The following is an 18,735-nucleotide window of genomic DNA, read 5'->3' on the forward strand; positions in this document are numbered from 1 at the left end:
AGGTTCATGCCTAAGTAAAGTTTCCTACTTCCTTCTGAATCCAGAATAGCAAGCTCAGAATTCCTACAAGGATGAGGTGGAAAGATAGGACACACCTCAAATTGGCCAAGAGCTGACTTACTTTTCAGGCATCTGGGCTGAAATAGAAAGAAGCAGCAGCCCATCCCAGGGCACTAAATTAGCCCTCTATAGAAATGCATTTATCACAGGTAGGCAAAGACTTCGAAATGCAGGAGCTAGAAGCAGAATAAGTGGACTCTGGAGTCCTGTGTTTAAGTTAGACTGAGAACTGTTCTGGGCTTCTCCGGGGGCTCAGATGGTAAAGAATCCGCCTGCAGTGCAGGAGACACGGGCTCAACCCCTGGGCCAAGAGGATCCCCTGGAGAAGGGACTGGCTCCTCACTCTAGTATGCTTGCTTGGAGAATTCTATGGACAGAGGAACCTGGCAGGATACCGTCCATGGGATCACAAAGAGTTGGACATGAATGAGCGACTTGCATTTTCACTTTTTTTTTCAATCTCCTACTCATAAATGGACTCTGAATGACGGAATCAGCCCTCCTCACTCCTCCTTTGCGGGTAGAAGAAGAGGGGGCTTTACAAAGAAGGAAAGAAGAAGTGGAAGCTTCCTGATTCAAGGAGAGAGACACAGGTATTCTTATCCATACCTCCTGGTTTTGTTCAGTTTTAATCTTTGGGTTTTTAGCTTTATAGTCTGCCCAATGTCTTCAGTGGAATAGATCCGAGAATTATCATGAGATTCTTGTTTCTACCTGCTGTCTTTTTGTCATTCTCATCTTCAACATCAGAGTCTTTATTATCATTTATTGAACCACTACCATATGTCAGGTCCTTTGCTCAGCACTTTAGATACTCCTTCTGTAATCTAAAACCCACAAAGTAATATTAATCTATCCTCAGGTAAGGAAACTGAGCCTTAAACATGTTTAAAGATGAAGGGATTTCTGAGATAAATGCTGCAGGCAACATAAAATGAGAATTAAAAAATAAAAACTCCAGAGTTAAATAGTTCAAAATTTTTTCTGCTATACAGCAGAAAGTAACATAACATTGTAAATCAGCTATACTCCAACAAGAATTAATCTAAAATGTAAATAATCAGTTTGAATAAGTCCACAAAATCGTTGCAAGTCAGAAATAAGTCTACTTACTCTTTTGACAACTGTATAGTATATTATAATAGAGATCTATCATAACATATTGAGTATTTGTATTGAAAGATATTTAAATATCCTTGCTGCATACAATATGCAATTTTATAATGTATTTATAAGGTTATTTCTTAAAAAATTCTCAGACAAGTGGAATATCTGGCCAATGATAGGAAAATAGCACCTATGAATCTTATTTAGCTTATACTTCAGTTATAGTATGTGAAAGTGCCCATTTCCTGATATATTACACACATTGAATGTGAATATTATGATTCTTAACTCTTTTTGCAACCTGATGGCTGAGAAATGATAGAAAGGGATTTTCAAGAAAGTGTGAATTAAAGAAAACAATTCTTAAGAACTGAAGTGGCAAGAGGAGGGAGCAGTTATAGGAATGTGAAGAGGTTCAGCTGCAGCTGTGCAGTAAAACTTACAATTTCTTCTTTTTTAACATAAGCATTTATGCTTACATTTCTCTCTAGGTTCCTGTGTGTATGAGTTACTCAGTATTGTCTGAGTCTTTGCCACTCCATGGACTGTAGCCCACCAGGCTCCTCTGTTCCATGGAATTTTCCAGGTAAGGATACTGGAGTGGGTTGTCACTCGTATCTCCAGGGGATCTTCCCCATCCAGGGATCGAACTTGGGTCTCCTGCATTGCAGGCAGATTCTTTACTGTTTGAGCCATCAGAGAAACCCCTCTAGGTACATACTTAGCCACATTCTGCAAATCTGATGTGTTAAAAATTGTTTTCCCTAGGAGGAGGGACAGAGGAGGGAAAGAGATAAGCATTTCTCTGGCAACGCTGGGCTTAGCCCTGAGATGATGGTGTTTCCATGGCAACCTGGCACTCCTGGCAGATGGGCTTCTGGTGCGTCCTCCTCTGTGCCTCTGTGACTTGCTCTGATTGGCTGGGCTGACTCTGTGTTTCCTGTAGAAAGTTTTGAACACAAGAGGCGGCAAAGCAGGTCTTTTATCCTGCGAGTCCTTGAATATTTTACAGACACAAGAATTCAGTTCTCCAGTGAGTCTAAATGACAGAAGGAATGGACAAATCCCTGAGCCTGATCATCCTTTGGTTACAACTAAACTGTGAGTTAGAGGGATTTGCAAATGGGCAAAGAATGGGCGACTCCCAGATATTCCTCCCCAGGGAACACAGAAAGTCAGGGAGTTGTACCTGCATGGTTTCTGGGAGTTCCTCTGGAGAGCGAAAAAGTAAACTTAAAATTAGTTTCCAAAGAATAATCAGCCGCTGACCAGCCTGTCTCTGTTTTCTCTTTCTGAACAGGGGTGAGCAGTAAGCAGGACGTGAGTCAGAGTCCTGAAGCTCTGAGCGTGAGAGAGGGAGACAGCGTGAATCTCAACTGCAGTTACCCTGACAGCGCTCTGTACTTCCTGCAGTGGTTTAGGCAAGATCCCGGGAAAGGACTCACATCCCTACTGTCAATTCAGGTGAATCAGAAAGAGCAAACAAGTGGAAGAATTACAGTCTCCTTGGATAAACCATCAGGACACAGTGCTTCACACATTGCGGCTTCTCATCACAGTGACTCAACCACCGACCTCTGAGCTGTGGGCCCCAGTGCGCAGAGGGAGCCTGTTCCCAGGATTCAGACTGCAGATGGGGCTCCAACCACATCCTGGCTTGGCGCTGAGGAAACTTCTTCCATTAAGGGGTTTTCTGTATTGACTTTCCTTCCAGATAGAGGCAATTAGCAAGTGTAGGATGATTTGAGAGAATAGCACTGAATCATGTACATTACCACAGGTAAAATAGATGACCAGTGCAAGTTCCATGCATGAAGCAGGACACCCAAAGCCCACGCTCTGGGACAACCTGGAGGGATAGGGTGGCAGGGAAGGTGGGAGGGGTGCTCAGGATGGTGGGGACACAGGTATACCTGTGGCCCATTCATGTTGATGTAGGGCAAAAACCATCACAATATTGTAAAGTAATCATCCTCCAATTAAAATAAATTAATTTAAAAAAATCTTTTAAAATGATCTAAAATTATATTGTGAATTCTTTGATTGTTAGATTTTCATCAACTTCAATTTAAGTAATAGTTTTACAATCTAAATGGGAAAAGAATTTGAAAACGAGCAGATACATGTGTATGGATAACGGAATCACTTTGATGTACACCTGAAAATAACACAACATTGTTAACCAGCTCTTCTCTAATACAAAATAAAAAGTCAAAAAATAGTAGTTTTGTTGAGATTAAGCAACATTTCACACAATTCTCTCTTTTAAAGGAACACCTAAGTGTGCATCTAGTATATTCACAACATGGCACAATCACTACCTCTATCTAGATTTGAAACCTTGTCATCACCCCGAAAGGAAACCACAGGCCCGTGACATAGTCACTCCCCGAGCTCCCCAGGCACACATCCTTGGGAGCCACCCACCTGCTTTCTGACCACAGGTTTGCTTATTCTATGCATTTTATGCAAATGGAATCTTACAATACATGGCATTTTGGCATTGTTTACTTTACTTAGCATAATACTTCAGAAGTTCTTTCGACTCAGGACCAACTGCTAATGTTAGTTAGTTAGTGAAAGGCTCTCAGTCCAGTCCAACTCTTTGCGACCCCATGGACTATACAGTGCGTGGAATTCTCCAGGCCAGAATACTGGAGTGGGTAGCCTTTCAATTCTCCAGGGGATCTTTCCAACCCAGGTTTCAAACCCGGGTCTCCCACATTGCAGGTGAATTCTTTACCAGCTGAGCCACAAGGGAAGCCCAAGAATACTGGGGAGCATATTCCTTCTCCAGTGGATCTTCCCTACCCAGGGATCGAACCAGGGTCTCCTGCATTGCAGGCAGATTCTTTACCAACTGAGCTATGACAGAAGCCTAGGACCAACTGGAGAAAGGCAAATGTTCATCCTTAGCCAATCACATAGGATGCCATACTGCTAATTAGCCTGCTGACATTGTCCCTGTTCTTCCCACTCCCCTCCACCCGTCTGTTTTGCTAGAACTTTGTCAGTTTTACTGATCCTCTTAAAGAACCAACTTTTTGTTTCATTGATTTTCTCTATTGTTTATCTCTTTTAAATTTCATTGATTTCTCCTTTTATCTTTATTATTTTCTTATGCTTGTTTTGGATTAATTTATCTTTTCCTTGTCCAGGTTCTTCAGATAGAAGCTTAGATAATCTGAGATTTTATTCCTTTTTAATATTTGCATGTGGTGCTAAAATTTCACTCTCAATACTTCTTTGGCTGTGTCCCCCCAGTTTTGGTATGCTGTTATTTTCATTTTTATTCAACTCATGGGAAATTCAATGATTTCCCTTGAGACATTCTCTATGACCCATAGATGATTAATAAGTGTGTTGTTTGGTTGTCAAATGTTTGGGAATTTTCCTGTATCTTTCTGTTATTTATTTATTATGTTATTTATTTCATTGTGGTTGGAGAACATACTCTTTATATTTCAGTTCTTTTACATTAGATTTTTGAGTTTTTTTAGGTCCCAAGATTTGGACTTACCTGGTATATATTCCACGGACACTTGACAAGAAGTATATTCTCCTCTGGTTGGGTGGAGTGTTGTATAGCTGATAATTAAGTCCTACTGGTTAATGGTGTTATTGAGTTCTTCTATATATCTGCTGATTTTCTGGCAAGTTATTCTACCAGTTGTTGAGAGAGGAATATTGAAGTATTTAACTATATTTCTAGATTTGTCTCTTTTCTTTTTAGCTTTAATTTTTGTTCCACTTATTTTTCAGCTCTGTTAGTTGGTACATATACATTTAGGATTACTATGCCTTCTCAGTAAATTATCCTCTTCATCAGTAGATAATATTTCTCTGTTTCTTGTAATGTTCTTTGTTCAAGAGTCTGTCTACTTTATCCGATGTTAATATAGCCATTATACTTTCCTTTGATCAATGTTTGCATAATACATCTTTTTCCATCCTTTTACTTTCAAGATGACCATGTCTTATTTGAAATGAATTTCTCTCAGACTGTCACAGTTGGGTCGTGTTTCTTAATCCACTTTTTGTCTGAACTGTTTTGTCACTGGTGTGTTCAGGTCAACTTCTGTGTCTTAGTTTCTGTGTGTAGATCGCTTGTTTTTAATGTCTTGATATTTTAGGGCTTAGCCTTCCATTTTATTTGATTTTTTTTTTTTGCGCTTTTTTTTTGTCCCCTGTTTTTCCTTCTAACCTCCTGTGAATTATTCAACATTTTCTAGGATTACGCTTCAATTTATCTGCAGCGTTTAGTGTGTGTGTGTGTGTGTGTCTGTTAGTTGCTCAGTTGTGTCTGACTCTTTGTGACCTCATGGACTGTAGCCTACCGGAATTCTCTAAACAAGAATACTGGAGTGCATAGCCATTCTCTTCTCCAGGGCATCGTGTCGACCCAGGGACTGAACCCGGGTCTCCCGCATTGTAGGAAGATTCTTTTACGGTCTGAGTCACAAGAGAAGCTCCTATAGCATGTCAGTCAGTTCAGTTCAGTCGCTCAGTCGTGTCCAACTCTTTGCGACCCCATGAATTGCAGCACGCCAGGTCTCCCTGTCCATCACCAACTCCCGGAGTTTACTCAAACTCATGTCCATTGAGTCAGTGATAACATCCAGCCATCTCATCCTCTGTCGTCCCCTTCTCCTCCTGCCCCTAATCCCTCCCAGCATCAGGGTCTTTTCCAATGAGTCAACTCTTAGCATCAGTTGGCCAAAGGATTGGAGTTTCAGCTTCAGCATCAGTCCTTCCAATGAACACCCAGGACTGATCTCCTTTAGGATGGACTAGTTGGATCTCATTGCAGTCCAAGACACTCTCAAGAGTCTTCTCCAACACCACAGTTCAAAAGCATCAATTCTTTGGTGCTCAGCTTTCTTCACAGTCCAACTCTCACATCCATACATGACCACTGGAAAAACCATAGCCTTGACTAGATGGACCTTTGTTGGCAAAGTAATATCTCTGCTTTTTAATATATCTAGGTTGGTCATAACTTTCCTTCCAAGGAGTAAGCATCTTTTAATTTCATGGCTACCTATAGCATTTAGATGTGTCTTATTGTATAGCTGTTTTTATATGGTTGCTCCAGTTACTGCATTTATATAACACAGTCTATTGGTAATATTATTTTACCTATTTGAATGTAATGTATAAGTATTGCCTCCCTTTACACTTATTTATTCTCCCCATTCATAAAATAATTTTCTTTAGTATTTCCTCCATGTGTGTCTAGAGCCTCATTAGACAATGTTATAATTTTTCCCAGATATATAATTATATTATTATATATATGTTATTATATAACACATCTAATATGCTATAAAATATTTCCACCAAATATAATTTAGGAAATTCAACAGGAAAAGTCTATTATATTTATCCATATTTTTGCTTATTGTACTCTTTATTCCTTCTTGTTGTTTCAAGACTCCTTCCTTTATAATTTTATTTCTGTTTATAGAGCTTCCTTTAGACATAATTTTAGGATAGGTCTTCTGGTGACCACTTTTCTTCGTTTTCCTTCAACTGAGAATGTCTGAATTTCACCTTTATTAGTGAAGTCTTCTGGATTAATGGCTCTTCTCTTTCTGCAGTTGAAATATATTGGATTATTTCCTTCTGGCTCAATTAAATCTGGAAACTAAAAAAATTGTAACATTGTAGTTTTATGTTTCATTCTAAAAATTATTTTGTATCCAGCACTTAAAAGTTGAAGGATAGCTGATTGACAATGTTATGCTAATTTCTTCTGTAGAGCAAAGTGACTCAGTTATACATATATAGACTTTCTTTTTTATTTTCTTTTCCATTATGATTTACCCCTGGATATTGAATATAGTTCCCTGTGCTATACAGTAACACAGGACATTTTTAACTCACAATTCTGTTTTTTTAAAAAGCCAAATAGTTCAAGGCTGACAACATATAAATCCTCTTCTGTACATAATCATAATGCTTTGAAATTCAACCACAGAAGGGCAGTAAAAGGGTGGGGCATGTTAATGAAAAGTGAACTTCTCCGTAGTTCTCTATTTGGCCTCTGGAGGGCACTGCTGCCTAAATTGGAAATTGCTTTTCTGTGAAGGATCAGAAGAACCTCACAAAACCCTAGGTTTTAAGGAGATATTCTGACCATTTTTCACACAGTGAGATGTAAAGCATCTCAGACACCAGAGACAGGCATTTTGTTAAGACAGCTTCTCTTCCTAACAACCTCCCTACAATCTCCATCTGAAGAATTATATACCCTTTGTCATTCTTAACTTCAGAGAAACCTGGGTTCAAGTCAGCCAGTCTTCAAACTTATTTGTGGGGAACCCATTAGAAAGGAGCTCACTGCCTCTTCACTGCCCCACTATGACCTTGGTGTTCACCTTGATGCTTGAGATGCTCCTGTTTCTGAGTGAGTATTACTCCATTTTACTCCTTTGTCCACACATGGAATATTGCTCCATGTTGAATAGAGACTTTTTGCGTTAGCTGATTTCACTGATTCAGCATTGATGTTTCAGCAGGAGCTGGAGCCCAGTCAGTGACCCAGCCTGATGACCACATCACTGTCTCTGAAGGAGCCCGTCTGGAGCTGAAGTGCACCTACACATCTTCTGTTTCACCATACCTCTTCTGGTCCGTGCAGTACCCTGACCAAGGACTCCAGCTTCTCCTGAAGTACGTGTCTGGAGACAATCTTGTTTCAGGCATCAAAGGTTTTGAGGCTGAATTTAGGAAGAGTGAGAAGTCCTTCCACCTGAGGAAAACACCAGCTCATTGGAAAGACTCGGCCAAGTACTTCTGTGCTCTGAGTGACACAGTGCCTGGGGCTGCAGGAGGAGCTGAACACAAACCTCCTGGACACTGTAGCTCAGTCTTTGTTATATTAGGAGGTTGGCATGTTCTGTGAAGGCAAACAGCACAGACAATACAGAATCCTGGAAGTGTTTGGTTCCCATGGGCATCTTAGATTTTTCTTTTCTTCATTTTTTCTTGTCTTTTCTATTCTTTTTTTTTTTTATATCATTTTGCAAAGGAAAGACTCCTGTTTTCTGAAATTTGGTATTTTTGTCCTCTAGAATCAGAATTCTAGGGAAAATGAGGCCATAGAATTTTCAACAAGCTGGAGAAAGCTACTTACTGCCGGGTCATTTGGAATAGTGATGGGCTGAGATATAATAGCTTGAGATTGACCATGTGAGTTGATATAACACAAGTCAGAGAATTTGCTTTACAATATTAATCTCATCTCTCAAGCAAACAAAAAACCCAGGACAATGCCTTATTTCTAACTGCATTATCTCCAGACTATTTTGCCAGTATCCTAAGAAGCTTCTTTCCTTAAAGGATTTCAACTCTTTGACTAAAGCACTTGGGACTGGTGGAGCTAATTACTGTTGGCACTTAAGGATGTATATGGGTGACCTTTCCAAACACAATATAGTGTGAAGCAAAAAACGTTCTCCTTTATTCATCAGTCTCCATTAATAGGCTTCCCAGGTGGTGCAGTGCTAAAGAATCTGCGTGCCAATGCAGGAGACACAAGGGCATCCTCCCTAACGAGGAGGAAGATGAGGAGTGCAGTGAAGAGGTGGTTAAGTCATCCATATGGGGCAGTTCTTCTGGGTCTGTGTTTATCTTTGGCCAGATATCTCTCTCCTTTCCCCACATCAGACCTGTTTTAGGACACTCCTGAAAGATGCACGTGCATCTTTTTGCCAAGATGAATTCCAGCACAGAGCTTTGTGGGATGCTTGGCATCATCTGTTATGAGGCGGTGCCACCTCCTTTTTGAGCTCCGAGGAGTCTTTCTGTGCCTGCACAGTTTTCCTTGACCTTTTGACCTCAGAAGTGGTCACTTTTTTACTCTAGTAGAGCTCAGCTCCTGCCGTTAATTGTCTTGGTTACTGAGGCTAATTAGCATGACAGGTTAATGAATCTGAGAGAAGAGGTGTGGGGGCAAGGAGTTTATTCGGAAAGCTGACTGACCAATAAGATGGCAGACTAATGTCTCAAAATAATCATCTTGTTTGGGTCTGGATGGCAAGTTCTTTTACAGAACAGGGTAGGGGAAGGTGAGGAAACAAATTAAAAAGGCAAAATTAATCTTGTAAACATCTGCTGGAATGGCAAGCCTCAGGCAGGGGATGTATTAATTTCTTCTTTCCTACCATCCACAAGTGGATAGGTCATGAACAAAAGCCTTTTAGCAGTCAGGCCGAGGGGCTGATTCTCTGAGTCAGCCCATTATGTATGATTATTATAACAAAAGCAGTGAAAAGCAAGTCAAAGGAACAGTTCCAACAAGGTAGAATTGGTTCTTCCCTCAGTATTTGGAGTCTGTAGGGAAAACAAAGCTTGAATTTTACTCTGCTTGACAATTACCAGCCCATCTACCTCCTACCTCTGAAACTCATTCTGAGTTTTCACGTGCTCAGTCGTTCAGTCGGGTCTTACTCTTTGCCATCCCATGGACTACAGCCCAATAGGTCCCCCTGGCAATCGGATTTTCCAAGCAAGAATACTGGAGCTGGTTGCCATTTCCTTCTCCAGGGGACCTTCCTGACTCAGATCGAATCCCCATCTCTTTTGTCCCCTGAATTGGCAAGTATATTATTTACCGCTCTATACCCTGGAAAACTCTTTCAAATGGGGGTTAGTAATAATAGAGGAGGGTAATTTTGTGTGAAGAAAAGCTAAATCATTATCGGCATATAAGAAGCATGCTTTTTGATGAATATTCCTTTCAATTAATAGCTCTGTCTTATTCCCTGATTCAAGCACTAGACATTTATGACCATAATGCAAAATATCTATATTTACATTGATTGTTATTATCTTTATCTGTCATTATCTTTATCCATAGCTCTCAGGAAAGTCCCCTGAATCAAACAGGGCGTCATAAACAAAGGTAATATGGAAAATTTTGAAGTATAGATACCAGCTTTTTCTGATTTTTTTCCACTTTTATTGTCCAAGATTTATTTATTAATATATATCAGGAAAAAATAGGAACTTCCATTTCACAAGTTCAAAATTATGTACAAAACATTGACTGTCACCTTTTTCTCCACTCTCACCCTTCTTTAACCTGTTTTTAGTTCAGTTGAGACCAGAGGGTGGGGCTTCCTGTCACAGAGTGTCAGCTGAGCAGGGTTTGTTGGCTGAGCTGATTGGTTGCAGGAGCTGAAACATCCAGACAAGTCATGACACTCACCACCCAGGGTTTGCTATGTATCTTGTGAATGTTTTCCAGCAACAAGGCAAAGCGTCATGAAAAGGCTAGTGGACACCGTACTGGGGCTTTTGTTTGCCCAGGTTTGCTGTGAGTTGGGGCTGCCCCACAGGAGAATCTGAAGGAATGAGCAGCTTCTGTTTTGTTGAAGGAGGAAGAGGAGCTGACAAGTCCTGCAGACTTTCTATCCTTATCATTTATGGGGTTGGGGGTGTACTTTATGGGTTGTGCAGGTGCTCTGTGACCCTCACCTGTGACTGTTTCTCTTTCCTCATCAGGTGTGAGAGGGATGGATGTGGTGCAGAGTCCCCCAGCCCTGAGTCTCCAGGAGGGAGCCAGCTCTACTCTGCGGTGTAATTCCTCCACCTCCCTAGACAATGTGCAGTGGTATCTTCAGAACCCCAGGGGCTGCCTCATCCACCTGTTTTCCGTTCCTTCAGGGACAAAGCAGGAAGGAAGATTAAAGGCCACGACAGTCCCCAAAGAACGCCGCAGCTCACTGCACATTTCCTCTTTGCAGACCACAGACTCGGGCACTTACTTCTGCGCTGCGCAGCACGGTGCTCCCCAGGCACCTGAGGCCTCTACAGGAACCCTCCCGGGCTCAGCCCCTCCTCCAGCCTCAGTCACACCGTGAGGCCCCACAGGGCATTTGCAGTGCTGATTGTTTCTTACCTGCACTGGTACAGTTTTAATCACAGACACTTTTTGGCCCTACAGGTTATGAACTTCAGTCTTTATCTTCCTTTCTCAATCTATATTTCCTTCTGCACTAGACACTTCTAACTTGGAACTAGCAGAATAGCTGATAAGAGGACAAAATAAAATAAATATTTAACCATCATATGCTGAACTGAAAAATGGTAAAAAGTGAAAAGAATTCAAAGGAAAAAAAAAAAAAACTCCAATAAAGTTGTTATCCTGATTAGTTAGATGACTCAAGAATGTTCAGATCTGCCTCACCAGAATGTGTCCCAACAGACACTTGCATCATCCCATCCTACAAGTACAGCGAATTGAACATCAACAATAAACCTTACTTAATGTTCAATATGAACTTGGTAACTTAGAAGAAAATTATTCTTGATGCAAGAAATCTTAAATCCATTTCACTGTCTATAGTCAAGTTCTTGGCAGAGTGGATTCCTTCTTGAGATCTAAGGGATGATTCATTTCTTTGCCTTTTTTAGCTTTTGAAGGCTAACTAAATTCTTTGGTTCGTGACTCCTTCTTGAATCACTAGAACTTCTTGCTCCCATCACCATAGCTCCTTCTTCTTTTGGAGTCAAATATCTTTCTGTCTCTGTCCTATAAAGTATGATGCTGCTGCTGCTAAGTCACTTCAGTTGTGTCCAGCTCTATGCGACCCGATAGACAGCAGCCCACCAGGCTCCCCTGTTCCTGGGATTCTCCAGGCAAGAACACTGAAGTGGGTTGCCATTTCGTTCTCCAATGCATGAAAATGAAAAGTGAAAGTGAAGTCGCTCAGTTGTGTCCCACTCTTTGGGACCCCATGGACTGCAGCCTACCAGGCTCCTCCATCCATGGGATTTTCAAGGCAAGAATACTGGAGTGGGTTGCCATTTCCTTCTCCAGGGGATCTTTCTGACCCAGGGATCGAACCCGGATCTCCCTCATTGTAGGCAGATGCTTTACCATCTGAGCCACCAGGGAAGTGTTGGGAGACGGGGGAAATTCTCATGGCTTGTGGACATGGTGGAGGGCAAAGGGAGGATGAGGATGCCTTTATCCTTTCCTGGCAAGGACTCAGCCAATGAAAAGCTGTGGGCTCTTGTTTACTGTAGCCCTCTCAGTTTCCTTTTTCAAGTTACATTATCTTAAATTCTTTTCATCAATGTCTTACAGTTTTCAGAGTACAGGTCTTTCACCTCATTGGTTAAATTTGTTCCTGGATACTTTTGATTCTTTTTGATTCAACTAGAAATTGGATTGTTTTCTTAAATTCTCTTTCTGATAATTATTATTAGTGTATAGAAATGCAACAGATTTCTGTATATTAATCTTGTATCCTGCAACTTGTAATTAACTTTGTTGATTGTTTCTATTAGTTCTTTAGCATCTTTACAATTTTCTATATGGAGTATCATGTTGTCTGTAATTAGAGACAGTTTACCTCTTTCTTTCCGACTTGGATGCCAATTATTTCTTTTTCCTGTCTGATTACTGAGGCTAGGACTTCCGGTACTATGTTAAATAGAAATGGTGAGAGTTGCATCCTTGTCTTGTTACTGATCTTAGAGAAAAAGATTAGTTTTTCACCATTTAGTATGATGTCAGCTGTAGATTTACAACAAGTAGTCTTTATTATTTTGAGTCATGCTCTCTTTTTACCAAATATGTTGACAGTTTTTATCATGGATGTTAAATCTTCTCAAAATATTTGTCTGCATCTATTGACATAGTCATATGATTTTTATCCTTTATTCTGTTAACATGATATATTGTCTTGCTTGATTTGTGGATTGTGAACCATCCTTGCACACCTGAAATAAATTTCTCCTTATCATGATGCATGATTCTTTTCATGTTTCATTGAATTTAGTTTGCTACTATTTTGTTAAGAATTTTTGCATCTATATTCATCAGCAATATTGGCCTGAATTTTCTTTTTTGTAGAATCTTTGTCTGGTTTTGGTACCAGGATGTTGTAGGCCTCAGTGAATGAGATTGAGAGCATTTCCTCATCTTTGATTTTTAGCAATAATTTGTAAAGTGTGGGTACTAATTTTTCTTTAAATATTCAGTTGAATTTCTTCTTGAAGCATATGGCCCTGGACTTCTGTTTCTCAGGAGTTTTTTGATTATTGATTCAACTTCATTACTAGATATTGGTCTGTTCAAATTTTATTTTTCTTTCACATTCAGTCTTGGAAGACTGTATGTGTTCAGAAATTGATCTGTTTCTTTTACAGTCATATTTTTAGATTCCAGGAATTAGAACTTGAATAACTTTGGGAGTTCTTATTCAGGCCACCACATTTTTTACAGCTATTCTGTATATCCATTTTCCACCCCTCTGGCACTTGCTGTTGTCTGCTTGTTTATTTGCCTAGTGACTTGACTATTTCAGTTAAGTTCATTTTTCCCACACTGTGCAGCCTATGATGTTGTTCCTCAAAGGGTATAGTCTTGGGTATTCTTAGACATCCTGATGTGGTAGTGGTTTAGCAAGGCTCTTTGACAGTCTTTTTCTCTAATTGCTATGTTAAACTATTTGCTTCTGTTTGTATTACACCTAGGCAATAGACTCCATTAATTGCTGGCTGATTTTTTTCAACAATGCTATGAATGTGTAAATTGTTCCCAGGTCTCATCTAATTAGGTCAAGTCTGTTTGCAGAGACAGTCTTTGAAACTTTTCTTTGAGGTCTTCTGATCAGAGAGGACTTTTCCTAGCTATCCCCTTTCCTGTATTTTCTGTTAAGATTTTAAGTAGTTGTCTATGAATTAACTTGTTGCTCTCATTGAGTTGCCAGCCTCCTCTTAAATGTCTACCATAAAAATCTCCATTGTTTTCAACACACCCTTAAACTTGGGCTTCCCAATGATGGTTTCGATTAAAGTCTTCTCAAAGAGAAACTGAAACTGAAGTCGCTTAGTCATGTCTGACTCTTTGCGGCCCCATGGACTGTAGCCTACCAGGCTTCTCCATCTATGGGCTTTTCCAGGCAAGAATACTGGACTGGGTTGCCATTCCCTCCTCCAGGGGATCCTCCCGACCCAGGGATCAAACTGGAGTCTCATGTCTTCTGCCTTGGCAGGCAGCTTCTTTACCACTAGCACCGCCTGGGAAGCCCACTGACTAGGGAAAAGGCAAAGGCCAAACAAGAGGAAGATTTCAGATGTTCCTGATGTTCTGTCTGCCTGGTTCTTGGGGAGCACTAGAGCACATATCAGACTATACTGTACCACTTAGACAAAAGAATTGGATAGTCCCAGAAATCAGTTATTATCTAAGCTGCTGGCAGCAAGACAAAAAGAACTTGGGGACTGAGCACAGATGAGCTTTCTGAGAAAATTTGAGCAAGGTACCAACAATGTCTAATGTAGCCACTGTAACATTTATTCCTTGGAACAGTCCTGCAGGTTTCACTGCTTTTGCTATTATTCAAATCAAATTCTCCAATGTTCACATTTGTCTTTGAACTTTCTTTGCCTATCCAACCAACCCTCATCTCTTTCTAGCCACGTCTACACATGTCTTCCCTAGTACTATCCGCTTTAATCTTCACACTTCTCTGCTCCCTAAGTGATGAAGGACATTTTTTACTCACAAACCCATGTTTCTCTCCTGACCCTGGATATTTCCTTCCCAACCTTTCCTTTAGACCTCTAACTCTTTGACCCTTGCTATTGTTTCTCTTATTCACTATATTTTCCAGAATCATCTTCACCATCCAGAGGTGGTGGATTGTTTTATTCTCTCTCTGATAAAATATCAGCAGAAATGGTCATGTGATCTTAATGACATCAGAAGCTAATGGACATCTGTGATACCGATGTGTGTGAAGGAAGAGACAGAGTATGCAGATGTCTTAAATCTGTACAGATCCATAATTTAAAACTCACTTTTTATATTTCAACCCTTATCAAAAGTATTCTGAGCAACCTGAATGTCAGCTTAGGATCCACGATCACTTTGGAAATATTCCATTTGCCTAATTTATGTTTTAGGAAAAGTATAAATTAAACTTGATTGGTTTTCTATCATTTTTTAGAAATGTGGATACATCTGAAAGATTGTGTCAAAACTGAGGTTCCATCATGGCAAAAGGGCTATATGTTCTCTCTGTTCGGATCCATGACTTTATCTTGTAATGATATATATTATGCTTCTGTGTATCTTCAATAGGCTTTATTAGTATTTATAATAAAAAATAAATATCCCTCTGCACACTAATTTGTAACTTCATGGGAGTCTCTCTCTTTCCCTTTGTAAAATAATGTAATCTCCATTAACATATCATGCTGTCCTGATATATGAATTTTTCTAGGATGTGTTAAGAAAAGGAAGAGGTGGAGAGTGGGAGAGAAATTCTAACTTGCTCTGTACCCATGTGTAAGCAGAGTATCTCTGATTTCCAGTGAAATTAATTTATAGCAATTCTATTCTCAATATGGGGAATACTTTCCTTGAGAGAGATAGGTTTAAGTGAAAGCACTTGTAAAAGGATGGGGTCTGTTGAAAGCATTAAAGCAGATGTGAACTTAAAGTCAGAGTTCTAGCTGATTGAGAAGACCAGAAGAGGAGCTTGAGTTGTCACTGACCTTTGGTGCCAAGAACAATGGACAAGATTCTGGGAGCATCATTTTTACTTCTGTGGTTTCAGTTAGACTGTGGGTTGTGGTGGACAAAAACTAAGATATCTCATTAATAGGGGGAATGAGAAATTTGGGGAATGGACAAATTCATGCAGATGAGAACTTTAAGAAGGAAATGTTAATTTGTGGACCTAATGGCTTTTTATCTCTTTAAACAGGGGTGGGTGGACAAGAGAAGGAAACAAGTGACCAACAGCAGGTGAAACAGAACTCTCAATCTTTGATAGTCCAGGAAGGAGAGATTTCCATTCTGAACTGTAGGAGAGGAGTACATTTGACATTTCTCATGGTACAGTCAGTACCCTGGTAAAGGTCTTGCATTCTTGATAGCCATAGGTTCAGTTATGAATAAAAAGGAAGACGGAAGACTCACAGTTTTCCTCGGTACGAGTGCCAAACAGCTCTCATTGCCCATCACAGCTTCCCAGCCTGGAGACTCAGCACCTACTTCTGCAGCAAGTGCAGAGTGCTCTCCGGGCACCTGCAGCCTGTGCCCAGATCTGCAGCCCAGGATCCAGACACACCCTGCCATGTAGATAAACACACACACACACACTGGTTTGTGCATGAGAAGTCTTAATACATTTGAGAAAACTGAAATTATATAGCATTTATTATTTGATCAAAATTGGAATTGACTTAGAAAATCAATAGCAAAAAGATATCTTTAGGAATTCCCAAATATTTGGAATTTAGGCATTAAACTTTAAAAAAAACTCCATAGGTTAAAGGAACAATTAGTGGGCTATAAGAAAATATTTTGAAAGAAAATATAGTGAGAACACATACATACAGATATTTATGAGATACAGTTAATATTTTACATAGGAGAGATTTATCTTTTTAAATGCTTATACTGCTAAAGAAAAAAGGCTGAGAAAACAATTATGTAAGCTTTCAACAAAAAAAAAGAAGAAAAATTACAACTAATGCAAACTGAAACAAGAGCATAATAAAAAATGTCAATTGGTTAAATAGAAAGAAAATGATAGAAATAACTATGAGATACCAAGTTAATTTTGCTAAAATGATTAATCAAATATACAGTCCTAGGTAAAATCATCATGATGAAAAAAGAGAAAGCACAAATTATAAATACAAGGAATGAAAAGTAAGCAATAATACAGATGCTACAGTGTTAATCAGAGAGACTCCCTCTGGTGTCCACCTGAAACTATTACAGCATTAATTGGCTATACTCCGATATAAAATAAAAAGTATAATAAAAAATACAAAAAGGATCATAAAATTCATTAACAAGTATATGCTACTGAGTTATTCCAAGTGGAGATGTGGGGAAAGTTGGGAAATCTGACTTTTTTGCAAAGGTGCAATGACAATTCAGTGGAGGAATGATAGAAGCAAATGGTTTGGGGACAACTGGATATGTTCTCAGGCAAGTAGCTGAAACTTGGCCTAAACCTCACACCTTATACAAAAATTTGAGGAGAATCTCAAAATGGACCATACATCCAAGTGTGAAATATAAAACTATGAATCTTTTTGAAAAAAAGAAAATCTTCAGGACCAATTGTTAGACAAAATGATTTTTGTTATGACACTGAAATCACAATCCATAAAAAATAAACTATTTCATCAAAATTAAAAATGCTTGCTCTGTGAAAGATACTATTTAAGAGAATGAAAAAGACAAACCACAGAATGGCAGGAAATATTTTCACAATGTATTTTCATCAAAGGATGGTATTCAGAATACAATGTACTCTCTAAACTCAGCAGGAAGAAAGCAAGCAATCTAACTGAAAAATGAACAAAAGATTCACCCAGACACTTCATGCAAGAACTTTGTATTAGGGAAATAAGCATGTAAACAAGCATGAAAGCAGATGTTCAACATCATTAACCATCAAGGAAATGCAAATTAAAGTCACAATGAGATACCAGTCCACATCTTTCTTAACGGCTAAAATAAAAGCTACTGATGATACCAAGTTCTGGCAATGATGTAGAGAAACTGGATCACTCATACATTGCTGGTGGGAAAATGGTACAGTCATTCTGGAAGAGAGTTTAGCAGTTCCACATAAACTTAAATATTCCCTCACCTTACAGCTCAGCAATCATACTCCTTTATGAGCATTTATACTTGAGAAATGAAAAACATGTTCACACAAAAATCTGTACATGAATACTCATGGCAGCTGTGTTTGTGATGACCCAAAGCTGGAAACCAGCCAAATGTTCTTCATTGTGTGAATAGATAGATATGCTGTAGTACACCCGTACAATAAAATATTTCTATCTCAACTTGAAATAGGGTTAAGTCTCAATAAACCAATTTAAGTTGAAAATATCATAAGTATCTACAAGCAATAAATACTGGAGAGGGTGTGGAGAAAAGGGAACCCTCTTACACTGTTGGTGGGAATGCAAACTAGTACAGCCGCTATGGAAAACAGTGTGGAGATTTCTTAAAAAACTGGAAATAGAACTGCCATATGACCCAGCAATACCACTTCTGGGCATACACACTGAGGAAACCAGATCTGAAAGAGACACGTGCACCCCAATGTTCAGCGCAGCACTGTTTATAATAGCCAGGACATGGAAGCAACCTAGATGCCCATCAGCAGATGAATGGATAAGGAAGCTGTGGTACATATACACCATGGAATATTACTCAGCCGTTAAAAAAAATTCATTTGAACCAGTCCTAATGAGATGGATGAAACTGGAGCCCATTATACGGAGTGAAGTAAGCCAGAAAGATAAAGAACATTACAGCATACTAACACATATATGGAATTTATAAAGACGGTAACGACAACCCTATATGCAAAACAGAAAAAGAGACACAGAAATACAGAACAGACTTTTGAACTCTGTGGGAGAAGGTGAGGGTGGGATGTTTCAAAAGAACAGCATGTATATTATCTATGGTGAAACAGATCACCAGCCCTGGTGGGATGCATGAGACAAGTGCTCGAGCCTGGTGCACTGGGAAGACCCAGAGGAATCGGGTGGAGAGGGAGG

At 39.5% G+C, this 18,735-nt stretch overlaps 1 pseudogene and 2 gene segments (V, D, J or C); all 3 read left to right on the forward strand.

The window, feature by feature from the left end:
* The first annotated feature begins 2,176 nt into the window (after positions 1-2,176).
* On the forward strand, positions 2,177-3,005 carry LOC133067357 (T cell receptor alpha variable 21-like). The segment is given in 2 exon segments: positions 2,177-2,268; positions 2,468-3,005. Coding segments are annotated over 2 exon segments (339 nt in total).
* Positions 3,006-7,530: 4,525 nt separating this feature from the next.
* LOC133066961 (T cell receptor alpha variable 8-3-like) lies at positions 7,531-8,074 on the forward strand (annotated as a pseudogene).
* Positions 8,075-10,411: 2,337 nt separating this feature from the next.
* On the forward strand, positions 10,412-11,190 carry LOC133067358 (T cell receptor alpha variable 22-like). The segment is given in 2 exon segments: positions 10,412-10,489; positions 10,678-11,190. Coding segments are annotated over 2 exon segments (411 nt in total).
* The last annotated feature ends 7,545 nt before the right edge of the window (positions 11,191-18,735 follow it).

The sequence above is a fragment of the Dama dama genome, chromosome 12 (assembly GCF_033118175.1).
Source record: "Dama dama isolate Ldn47 chromosome 12, ASM3311817v1, whole genome shotgun sequence".
Taxonomy (NCBI): Eukaryota; Metazoa; Chordata; class Mammalia; order Artiodactyla; family Cervidae; genus Dama; species Dama dama.